This window comes from Sorex fumeus, unplaced genomic scaffold (assembly GCF_029834395.1).
Source record: "Sorex fumeus unplaced genomic scaffold, SorFum_2.1 ptg000063l, whole genome shotgun sequence".
Taxonomy (NCBI): domain Eukaryota; kingdom Metazoa; phylum Chordata; class Mammalia; order Eulipotyphla; family Soricidae; genus Sorex; species Sorex fumeus.
In genome coordinates this window covers 59,781,777-59,794,541 of record NW_026606120.1, presented here as the reverse complement: position 1 = coordinate 59,794,541, position 12,765 = coordinate 59,781,777, and the positions used below count along the sequence as shown (strand labels likewise).

General features: G+C 38.9%; 1 protein-coding gene across 2 annotated transcripts in view; it reads left to right on the top strand.

The window, feature by feature from the left end:
• MED13 (mediator complex subunit 13) overlaps positions 1-12,765 on the top strand; it is a 114,179-nt gene that overhangs the window by 25,201 nt on the left and 76,213 nt on the right. For both annotated transcript variants that reach the window (XR_008794216.1, XM_056126442.1), the window contains exons 4-5: positions 8,905-9,050; positions 10,800-10,997. Coding sequence is in view for 1 of the 2 variants with exons in the window: in XM_056126442.1 (XP_055982417.1) it covers positions 8,905-9,050; positions 10,800-10,997 (344 nt within the window). In the remaining variant the exon portion in view is untranslated. The remainder of the gene's footprint in view (positions 1-8,904; positions 9,051-10,799; positions 10,998-12,765) is intronic.

The window sequence follows — 12,765 nt, the reverse complement described above, 5'->3', positions numbered from 1 at the left end:
AGCAGCGATTGGGATCTGGAGATTTTTGGCTGCCAGGGCTCTGTTGGGGTAAGTGGTGGAGCTCATCTGCACCTCTCCAGGGTGCCCTGGATGAGACTCAGCCAGGCGCAAGGTCTGGAGGCATAACAGCAGTTTGTTTCTCTCTTCTGAGATGTATTTGTGAATTTATATCTTTTTTAGATACTGACTTTTAGAAAAATCCATTGAGGTTTAGGAGTACTGGTATCATAATTCATTTTTTAAAAAATTTTTGTTAGTGAAACACCATGAGATACAGTTGTAGACTTACAAGTTTTTGTGCTTGGGTTTCAAATATACAATGATCTAGTACCCATCCTTCCACCAGTGCCCATTCTCCACCACCAATGATCCCAGTATCCCTCCCTCCCCATCCCCCCATCTCTTCCTGCCTCTGATATTCCCTTTTGTTCTCTCTCTCTCTCTCTCTCTCCTTTTGGGTGCTGAGGTTTGCAAAAGAGACATTGAGTGGCAATCATGTTCTGTCTATAGTCTACTTTCAGCATGCATCTTTCATCCTGGGAGGATCCTCCCAAACCCTTTACTTGGTGTTCCCTTCTCTTTCTGAGCTGACTTTCCCCTAGCATGTGTGGCTCGCTTTCAAGCCATGGAGTGAACGACCTGGTACTTATCTCGACTGTTCTTGGATGTTAGTCTGTTTTGTTACTTTATATCCCCCAGCTGAATGCAATTATTCTATGTCTGTCCCTCTCTTTCTGACTCATTTCACTTAGCATGATACTTTCCATGTAGTACCACTTGTATGTAAAATTCATACTTCATCTTTTCTAACAGCTGCATAGTACTTCACTGTGTAGATGTACGAAGTTCCTTTAACCAGTCATCTGTTCTCGGGCACTCAGGTTTTTTTCCAGATTTTGGCTATTGTGAACAGTGCAATAATGAACATAGAAGTGCAGATGTTGCTTTGACTACACTTTTTTGCCTCTCCGGGATATATTCCTAGGAGTGGTATTGCTGGGTCAAATGGGAGCTCAATTTCTAGTTTTTTGAGAATCGTCCATACTGTTTTCCAAAAGGGCTGAACCAGTTGGCACTCCCACGAACAGTGAAGGAGAGTCCCTTTCTCGCCACATCCGTGCCAACACCCGTTGCTTTTGTTCTTTTGGATATGGGCCAGTGTCTGTGGTATGAGATGAGAGCTCATTGATATCTCGTTGTTTTGATATGCATCTCCCTGATGATTAGTGATGTAGAGCATTTTCTCATGTGCCTTTTAGCCATTCGATTTCTTCTTTGAGAAAGTTTCAGTTCATTTTATCCCCCCCATTTTTTGATGGGGTTCGATTTTTTTCTTCTTGTGGAGTTCAACCTGCGCTTTGTATATCCTTGATATCAACCCCTTATCAGATGAGTATTGGGTGAATATCCTTTCCCATTCTGTAAATTGTCTTTGTATTCTGGTCACTGTACCTTTTGAGGTGCTGCAGAAGCATCTTAATTTAAGATAGTCCCATTTGTTTATCTCTGTTTCAACTTGGTTCATCAGTGGAGTGTCGTCTTTGAAGATAACGTTAGCCTCAATATCGTGGAGGGTTTTGCCGACCTTGTCTTCAATGTACCTTATGGATTTTGGCCTGATGTTGAGATCTTTGATCCATTTCGATCTGACTTTTGTGCATGCTGTTAGGTCAAGGTCTAAGCCCATTTTTTTGCATGTGGTTGTCCAGTTATGCCAGTACCATTTGTTGAAGAGGCTTTATTTGCTCCACTTCACATTTCTTGCTCCCTTAACAATGATTAGATGTTCATACATTTGGGGTTGTGTGGAGGGATATTCCACCCTGTTCCATTGGTCTGCAGACCTGCCGTTCCAGTACCATGCTGTTTTAATTATTACCGCTCTGTAGTAGAGTGTGAGGTTGGGGAGGGTGATGTCTCCCCATGTCTTTTTCCCAAGAATTGCTTTAGCTGTTCATGGGCATTTGTTGTTTCATATGAATTTCAGGAGTGCTTGATATTTCTTTGAAGAATTTCATGGGTATCCTTATAGGGATTGCAATGAATCTGTATAATACTTTGGGGAGTATTGCCATTTTGCCATGTTCATTCTTCCTATCCATGAGCAGGGGATATGTTTCCATTTCCTCATGTCCTCTTTTATTTCATGGAGTAGCATTTTGTAGTTTTCATTGTAGAGATCCTTTACCTCTTTCTTAGGCTGATTCCAAGGTATATGATTTTCTGGGGCACGATTGTGAATGGGATAGTTTTTTTCATGTCATTTTCCTCTGTCTCATTATTTGCATGTAGGAAGGCCATGGATTTTTGGGCATTAATTTTGTAGCCTGTGACTTTACTGTACAACTCTGTTGTTTCTAGGAGTTTCCTGGTAGAGAATTTAGGATTCTCGAGATATAGTATCATATCATCTGCGAATACTGAGAGATTGATTTCTTTCTTTCCTATCTGGATGCCTTTAATGTCTTTTTCTTGCTTAATCACTATTCCAAGTACTTTCAGTACTATATTGAACAGAAGTGGTGAAAGTGAGCATCCGTGTCTTGTCCCTGATCTTAGAGGAAAGGCCCTTAGTTTTTCCCCATTGAGGATAATGCTTGCCATGGGTTTGTTGTAGATGGCTTTGACTATCTTGAGGAAAGTTCCTTCAAAATCCATTTGGGTGAGAGTTTTTATCATAAATGGGTGCTGGATCTTGTCAAAAGCTTTCTCTGCATCTATTGATATGATCATATGGATTTTATCTTTACTTTTGTTGATATGATGGATTATGTTGATTGATTTTTGAATGTTAAACCATCCTTGCATCCCCGGGATGAATCCCACTTGGCATAGCAAGTGTTGATGAAGTTGGGAAACCCTGTGCGTTATTGGTGGATTATTAGATGTAAAACCACTTTGAAGAGCAATATGAAGATTCCTCAATAAATTACAAATAAAAGCAGCAATCCTACTTTTGAATATATATCAAAAGGAGTTGAAAACATGCTCTTGAAATAATATATTCACAGAAGCACTGTTCACAATAGCTAAGAGGTAGAAAAAATATCTGATTTTCCACTAATGGATGGATAGTTAAGATGAAGTACTTGACAATAAATTACTATTAATTTTTTAAAAGGAAAGAAGTCTTGGGCAACATATGGCTTATGTGGTAGAATATAGATATGCCTTACATATGTGAGATCAACTGCATCATTCCTGTATACATCAACAGGATAAAAAAAACTTCTTTGTTAAGTGAATGGAGTTGGAGAGTTAGTGTGAGTAGGGCATTTGCCTTATATGCAGCCATCCTGTGATCCCCAGTATCCCATATGGTCCCCTGAGCACTGTCATGAGTAGTTCCTGAGTACAGAACCCCTGAATATTGCTGGATGTGGTCCAAAAACTTGAAAAAAAATTTTTTTTTTTACAAAAGAACCAAAAAAATTCTGGGCTCAGGATGTAGCTTTGATATAGTCTAAACTCTATATGTATAACTTTAATCTCTTGCACCTAAAAGGAAAAAAGAAGTCTTACCATGTGTAATACAGCTTTAACATACAAGTGAAATAAGCCAGTTACAAAAAGATTACATGCTATATGAATCTTGGTGAGGTATTTAAAGTAATCAGATATATAAAAACGAAGTAGAATGGTGTTTGCCAGGAGCTAGAGAATGGTATAATAGTGGATTGTTGTCTAATGGATAAAATTTTAGGTCTACTAGATGAAAAGTTTTGGAAATATATTTCACAACAGTGTGAATGTACTTAACACTGCTGAATAAAGAGGGGAAAGAGGGGTAAAGAACTGGAACCAATAACTTGTTATCCACAGATATTAAACTTTTTATCACGGAATTTATTGTTGGCAGAAAGTTTAACTAGTAAATAATGCTGTTGTAAGTATCATGATCATAAAATTTATGAAAATTTAAAAAATGCTTTAAGGAGTCTTAAGGTATGAGTTAGAATTAGAGAAATTTATGGTAAAACAAAGAACATTCATGCTATGTAAAATATAAATAGTCAAAACAAAAACAAATGAAATGGAAAAACAGAACAAAATTAACACATTGTGACTGTTTTATGGTTAATAGAGTGGGCAGGGAGCATGAGGGTATGAGAAATGAGTATAGAAAGTCAATTTGATAATGTGATGAACTAGTACTTATGTGTTAGGTGGGTGAAACACAGTGAGATGCTCCCAAAATTATATAGAATTGTAAATCTGCAATAAATCAGTAATACCTTTTTTTTAAGAAAGGGGGAAGGATTCTTGGTAGATTACTTTCTTCAGAGAGTTTGGCAAGGGTCACATTGTGAAGGGTCTCATGTACTGAGATTTAAGGGGGGGAAAAAGCAACTTTGTTTTAGGCCTGGAATACATCAGGTAGGCACTTGCTTTGCTTAAATGCTGGCAAACCCAGGTTCAATCTTTGGGACCTCAGATGGTCCCCTGAGACCTGCCTGGAATAATCCCTTACTGGAGAGCAAGGAGTAAGTAAGCCCTAAACACTTCCAGATTAAACCCCAAAACAAAAAAGCTAACAGAAATTTAGTTCTGAAGTCTTTGGGGACTGTTCATTTTGAACCTTATGGTCACATGAACAGAATTTATTTTCAGAAAGATTGCTAGCAGTGCTATAAAACAAAAATTATATATTTTAATTGTAAACAGCAACCAAATCATAAATATTAAAGAACTAGAATTGATAATATCAGTTAATTGAGTATAGTGAAGGTGAAAGAAAAAGGATGATTTCTGTTTTTGGCTTGCACAATTAGATATATGTGGTAAATATGATTGCATATGGTTAAGTAAAACATTTGATTAGAAATAAATTAAGTTACATGCTTTATTTTACAGTAGTATATACCCAAATCCTGGGTATATAGCTTCAAAAACAGGAGCTAGATTCTGTAAGGTTCACTCAGGGATTAAATGGTGGCTAACTGATTAAGGTTCCCCAGCTCACTCAGATTCCTCCCCAGATTCTGAAGTGGCTGTAAGAGTTTTTAAACTCTTAGATGTTGGACTGTAACAATTTCTTTAACCAGGTTAAACCTATCTGAGAAGAGAACAACTTTTTTTTTTTTTTTTTTTTTTTTTTTTTGCTTTTTGGGTCACACCCAGCTATGCTCAGGGGTTACTCCTGGCTCATGCACTCAGGAATTGCTCCTGGCAGTGCTCGGGGGACCATATGGGATGCTGGGAATCGAACCTGTGTTGGCCATGTTGGCTGCGTGCAAGGCAAACGCCTTACTCGCTGTGCTATCACTCCAGCCCCGAGAAGAGAACAACTTAATTAAGGGGCACTTATTTACTTTGAAGTGAAGGACATTGTAAATTAGGTGATAACTCAGATAGAAGATATTGAACAAAAACCTAATGAAATTAATTAATGTACAAATACATAGTATTTCAGGTCCAGTAACAGTAGATACAAGTCAGGGTACGTTTAAGGAAAAATAATAAAGCTGATGAGTTAAGGGAGAGGGGTAAGTCCTAGAGAAAGACCACTAAAGAGATGAGATTGGAAAGGTGTTAGACTGGGAGTAAGCAGCATTGGACATAATTTATATGGTTACCCAAGATTGTGCCTTGCATGCGGCCGACCTGGCTGACCCAGGTTCGATTCCTCCACCCCTCTTGGAGAGCCTGGCAAAACCTGGCAAGCTACCTGTGACGTTCAATATGCCAAACACGGTAACAAGTCTCACAATGGTGACGTTGCTGGGCCTGCTTGAGCAAATTGATGAACAACGGGAGGACAGTACTACCCAAGATTCTTTTCCTCTTAACAATTAAAAGTTTATTTGGGGGCTGGAGAGATAGTTCAGAGGACTGAACTCTTGCTTTACATGACTACAGAGCATGTGTTTCAGCCCTCAAATCCTTGAGATATCTTCCTAGCCCCCTTTTCAATAAAGCACTTAACAAACTATAAATAATTGTGTACTTAGCTTATTGGCATGTGCTTAGCTATAAAATACCTTAAAGTAATAATACTTGGTAGTTTAGTATATACCTTGTTTAGATCTGAACATAAGGCTAAATTTGATGCAGTTTTGTTGAATGCACGTGTAAAGTTTAAGCATTTGGAGTGAGGTGTATGTTAGGATTTTATGTTTTACACTATATAACCTTATTACTGCTGAAAACTATAGTCTACTTTAAATGAATACCAGCAGTTCTTTGCTTTGGACATTCAGTTCTCAACGTTAATATATTATTTTTACTTAGCTTGATTTGATAATATTTAAAATATATATATTTGTGCCAAAGCAGATGTCTGTAGTTGTAATTTCTTAAATCAGTAGTTTTTCCAGTTGGATTAGCATTTCAGTTAGAGGAGAAACAAGACTAATTTATTGTTTTGTTGTTTGTGTGTGTGTGTGTGTGTGTTTGGGTATAACTGGTGATGTTCAGGAATTATTCCTAGCTGTACACTCAGAAAACATTCCTGGTGTTGCTTGGGGGGTCCTTATGGGATACCAGGTATCAAACCCAGGTCAGCAATGTGCAAGGCAAGTTGCCTACCCATTATACTATTGCTCTGACCCCATTGGTTACCTTTTAAACTCAGTAAGCTTAAATTTCAGTTTTCAATTGCTCTACCAACTTTGGACACTATATTGGTTTCCTAACATTAAAAAGAAATTTTTAGCTCTTTACTCTGCATTTTGTTTCTACATGCTGGAGCGATAGCACAGCGGTAGGGCATTTGCCTTACAAGCGGCCAACATGGCCGACCCGAGTTCGATTCCTCCGCCCCTCTCGGAGAGCCCGGCAAGCTACCGAGAGTATCTCGCCCACACGGCAGAGCCTGGCAAGCTACCCGTGACGTATTCGATATGCCAGACACAGTAACAACAAAGTCTCCAATGGAGACGTTACTGGGCCCGCTCGAGCAAATCGATGAACAACGGGAGGACCGTGATGTTCTTTTATCATTTTTTTTTAGATATAATTTTGAATTTAATTTTAATTTGTTATTCCCTTCCTTTGTTCATAAATAATTTAGGTAAAGATAGATTTTTTTTATAGTAGGTTTATGCTTGCTCATGGTTGTATTTAATTTTGTTTACTTTTCGTTTTTTGCTTTTTGGGTCATACCTGGCAGTGTTCAGCGGTTACTCCTGGCTCTGAACTCAGGAATTAATCCTTGCAGTGCTTGGGGGACCATATGGAATGCTTGTATTGAACCTGGGTCCACCCCATGCAAGGCAAACACCCTGTCCGTTGTACTATTGCTCTATTCCCTAAAAGTCCATTCTTTTGGTTTACAGTCTCTTCATGCCATTTTATCTTTCTAAATTTGTCTAAAAATTTATTTTTGCTTTCCTCTTGGGAACTTTAGTTTCCAAGATGTATGCTGAATTATACCTTGCATTCACAAAATAAATTGATTTCAAACCTTGATTCTAGAATGCTTCAGTTGTAAGACCCATGATTAAAACAACTTCATTGATAGAGAGGGGAAAGCAGTGCTTTAATTGCTTAATCGGATGTATGCAGCACAGTTTCAGAAATTGGAAAATTATAGCACTGTAGCACTGTCCTTCCATTGTTCATCAATTTGCTCGAGCGGGTCCAGTAACGTATCCATTGTGAGACTTGTTGTTATTGTGTTTGGCATATCAAATATGTCACAGGGAGCTTGCCAGATTTTGCCGTGCGGGCGAGATACTCTCAGTAGCTTGCTGGGCTCTCCAAGAGGGGCAGAGGAATTGAACCTTGGCAAATGCCCTAATGCTGTGCTATCACTTCAGCCCTAGAAAATTATAAATGTATTTAATTTTTAATTTATTTGGGAAGGCCAATTTTTAAAAAAATATTAAGTTACCCTTAATTCTTCTGCATACATAAACTTTTTTGTCAGGGGTGGGGGGTTTGGGTCATACCCAGCAGTGCTTAGGGACTACTCATGGCTCTGTGCTCAGAAACTATTCCTGGAACAGCTTTAGGGACATATGCATTATCAGGGAATGAACCGGATTTGGCTGCATGCAAAGCAAGTGCCTTAATTTACCTTGTTCTATCCCAACATACCTAGACATTTTTTCAAAGAAACCTTTCTTTTTTTTCTTCTTAAGAAATTTACACAGGCTGGAGTGATAGCACAGCGGGTAGGACGTTTGCCTTGTACGCAGCCAGCATGGCTGACCTGAGTTCGATTCCTACGCCCCTCTCGGAGAGCCCGGCAAGCTGCCGAGAGTATTTCGCCTGCATGGCAGAGCCTGGCAAGCTACCCGTGATGTATTCAATATGCCAAACACAGTAACAACAAGTCTCATGATGGAGACGGGCCCAGGACCGTGACCGTGACTGAAGAAATTTACCCTAATATTTTGGTAGTCTACCACTTTCTTACCACTTTCTTGGACTGGAGTGATAGCACAGTGGTAGAGCATTTGCCTTGCACACAGCCAGCCCGGCCAAGCCGGGTTTGATTCCTCTGCCCCTCTCGGAGAGCCTGGCAAGCTACCGAGAGTATTCAATATGCCAAACACAATAACAAGAAGTCTCACAATGGAGACGTTACTGGGCCCGCTTGAGCAAATCGATGAACAACGGGAGGACAGACAGACAGACAGACAGACCACTTTCTTAGAACTACTTCCCTCACCTTAATTTGTGGCTATAATTATATACGTGCATGTTAATTTGTTTAACTGGTTCCTCCTTGGTGGGACAGGGAACAGCCTTTTTTAGGATGACAATGCTTTCAGGAACATTTCTTACAATGAAACCTTTGCTCATATCCATAATATTTTTCTTTAATAAAGGGGTTCTACAGTTTCTGGGTTAAAGAGAATGTTCATTTTTGCAGTATACATTTGTTATAAAGAAAAGCAAGTTAACTTACTATTTTACTATTTATTATTAATATATAACTTTTTTCTTCTTTAATAGTGAACACTTGTCCTGCTCATTCACCTTTTTCTTGCATGGAGACAGCAATGTTTGTACCAGCGTGGAAATTAACCAACATCAACCTGTATACCTTCTTAGTGAAGAACATATTACCCTTGCTCAACAGTCAAATAGCCCATTTCAAGGTAGATAATTTTATCGGCTTAGGTATTTCATATTTTATTACTGTTTAGAGAAAAATAGTACTAAAGTTGTTAATTTTACATTTTGGGATTAATGAGATTTTCTTCAAGCATAGTGATAACTATCTTTCTTTTTTCCCATAAGAATAGTGTCAGTGAATAAGACTTTCATTTATTTATTTTGTCTTTGGAGCCATAACCAGCAGTGCTCAGGACTTATTTCTGACTCTGCACTTACGTCACTCCTCGCATGGTACTTGGGTGACTATATGCGGTGCCAGGGAATCAAACCTGGTTTGATTGTGTGCAAGGCAAGTGCCCTACTTGCTCTGTTGCTCTGGCCCTAACATAAAATTTAGATTCTTTCTATAAACAAGTAGCATATTTAAGATGTTAGTTTTAAATGGTATTTACCAAATAATTGTTTTGAATGTCATTTTGCCTGATAGGTTATATAAACCATTTAAAATGAGGAACTGGGAATTTTGAATATAGCCTGTAAATAAATTCTAGAAGAAAAATTGTTTTTAATTTAATTTTTACATTGATTTTAATTTTTCTTTTGCTTACATGTTTACTTTGGTTTTCAGAACTGGTGTGTGTTCTTGTTTTAATTCTAAGTTTTGTATTTTATTTGCTCTCAAAGGGCAAATTTTCAAAATTTTATAAATTTTCAAAAAATTTATGTGACGATATGTAGCTAGTATTTAGCTATACATTGTTTTTCCTCAGATCGCTTTTTCTTAATGGAAGTTTAGAAGTTTAAGTGATTGGCAAGTATTTCCAGTTCTTGTTTAAATCATGGCCATCTCAACTCAGATAGAGAAGGGAGCACCAAATAAAGGGTGTTTGGAGGATCCTCCCAGGAGGGGAGATACATGTTGAAAGTAGACTATGGACTGAACATGACTGCCACTCAATGCCTCTTTTGCAGACCACAATACCCAAAAGGAGAGAGAGAACAAAAGGGAATGCCCTGACAGAGAGGCAGGGTGGGATGGGGGTGATGGGTGTGGGAGGGATACTGGGATCCATGGTGGTGGAAAATGGGCACTGGTGGCGGGATGGGTACTTGATCATTGTATAATCAAAACCCAAGCACAAAAATTTGTAAATCTACAACTGTACCTCATGGTGTTTCACTAATAAAAATTAATAAAAAAAAAATCATGGCCATCTAAGAAGACAAAATCTTAGGTTTTTGAAAAAAATAATACAATCACTATTGGACCTTATCATTACAATAATGAAGTGCGATTAATTTTTTTTTCTTTAAAATGATTATGTTGGGGGCTGGAGCCATAGTTCAGCAGTTAGGGTGCTTGCCTTGCACATGGATGTCCCGGGTTCAATTCCCAGGATCACATATTTGGTCGTCTTAGCCTGACCAGGAGTGATCCTTGAGTGCAGAGCCAGGAGTAAGTCCTGAGTATTAGCGGTTGTGGCCCTAACCCTCACACCACCAAGAAAAGAAAAGAAAAATAAAGAAAGACAATTTGGGGGCTGGAGAGTAGTATAGCAGGTAGGCTGGTTGCTTTGCATGTGGTTGACCCACGGTTTGATCCCTGGCATCACATATGATTCCCCGAGCACCATGAGGAGTAATTCCTAAGTGCATAGCCGGAAATAACTCCTAAGCATTGCTTCATGTGGGCTCCCCCTAAAAGATTATTTTATATAATATAAGCAGTGCTCTTTCATTTTTTTGTGATGTAATTTCAATTGCTTGTTTAATGTCTTTTCAATTTCCAGTTATCTTAAGCCCATTTGGACTAAATGGAACTCTCACAGGACAGGCATTCAAGATGTCTGATTCAGCTACAAAAAAATTGATAGGTGAATGGAAACAGTTCTATCCCATCTCTTCCTGCTTGAAGGAGATGTCTGAAGAAAAACAAGAAGATATGGATTGGGAAGATGATTCTTTAGCTGCAGTAGAAGTTCTTGTTGGTATGAATTCTGACTAATAATCCTAAAGAGAAATGTATGACTGTACTGTAGCACTGTCCTCCCATATTCTTCAAGTTGTTCAAGTGGGCACTGGTAACATCTCCATCGTGAGACTTGTTGTTACTCTTTTTGGCATATCAAATATGCCATGGGGAGCTTGCCAGGCTCTGCCGTACGGATGAAATACTCTAGGTAGCTTGCCAGACTCTCCGAGAGGGGTGGAGGAATCGAACCTGGGTCAGCCACATGCAAGGCAAATGCCCTACCCGCTGTGCTATCATTCCATACCCATTTCTACCATAAAAATAATGGAAAGGAATAACTGCCTCATCCATGGTTGTTAGAGGATGACTTTCTGTGTCCAGACTTATCTCATGGACATAGAAACACCAAGCCACTCTCTGGCTTTCTCAGTATGGATTGGAAAAGGTTCTGCCCATCCACTGAAGTTATCAAGAAGAACCAACAGATACTTATACCTTGAACATTTGAGCATTTGATCATTTGCATGCCAATCCTCCTCCCCTCCTCTGGGTAAGTTCTTTGATGCTGAATAGGTATTAGGAGGAGGCCCAAGATTTCAACTAGGTTCATTAATGGCACAGAAAGCACAGTTTTAAGCTCCTTCCCATGGAAGATAGTTTTTACTAGTGTTAAAGCATCTCTTCCCATGTTGGAAGCTTCATGTAACCCTTTAAGAATCAATTTTCTTTTTGAAAAGCTTGCTCTGATGCCTATTGTTCCTCTCCACAGAATATTCTGGCTTAGAGGAAATATTCTCTGGTATTAGTCCCATGATGCAAAAAAAAAAAAAAAAAAAAAAAAGAGCTGTTAAAAATCCTTGTTCTCTCCAAAAGACTATGTTCATAGAACTAAGAATGAATACTTAGAACCAGTTTAGATGTCCACTCTCGGCACTGTAGCCAATTGACAGCCAATTGGGGAAAAGAAATTAATTCTGCACCTTGAGCTGAGGTTCTCCCTGATAAAGCTCTGGCTTCCAATGCCCTTGTCAGACTTGTGACAGCATGTACAACATTGAGTCCCTTTATAGACTAGGTTGTTTACCTACAGTCAACCAACCAAGTTTTATCTAAATTACCCAAAGTGGGTACCTTTTAAATCAAGATTAGGATGTATTTGTTTAATCATTTCTATAGAATTGGAATCTGATTCTTACTAAAAGCAAGTCACAGAAACATGGTTTTCTTTCCACCTTCATTTTAAATTTTGGCAGATGGCTTAATAAACATGACTTGTTCTTTTGCATAAACACAGCAAGATTAGAGAACTCTTTATTTGGGGTACCCATTATTTACTGAGAAGTTCTGAGGGTTGGCTAAAGACAGGAGACACACTAATAACGGTATTAATCTTATGTGGCACGTCAGAGTTACCCAGGCCTGGCCATAAGAAGATCAGGTCCCACGATGAACTGGGTGGCCTCAAGACTTCAAGGTTGAACTGGAGGTGGCCTTGAGCCTCATTTTTCTTAGAGGTGTCCTAGCAGAAAGGAGTCCATCCCATCCCTTCTTCAGGACTGGGAGAGATCCTGGTTTCCAGTCTTTTTCTTGATGCTGAGAGTAGGGCCCTAGCTGAGTCAGTCATTGCTGATTCCAGGCCTGGATTCCTCATTGTCCATAGCAGAGATGATTTTCAGTCTTTCCTTGAGCCGGTCTGCCTCTAGGGTAACCCTGAGGTTTGTAGAGTACTTGAAATAGTACCTGTTAAATACCTGCTCCTATAATTTAGACCAATCCCTTGACTG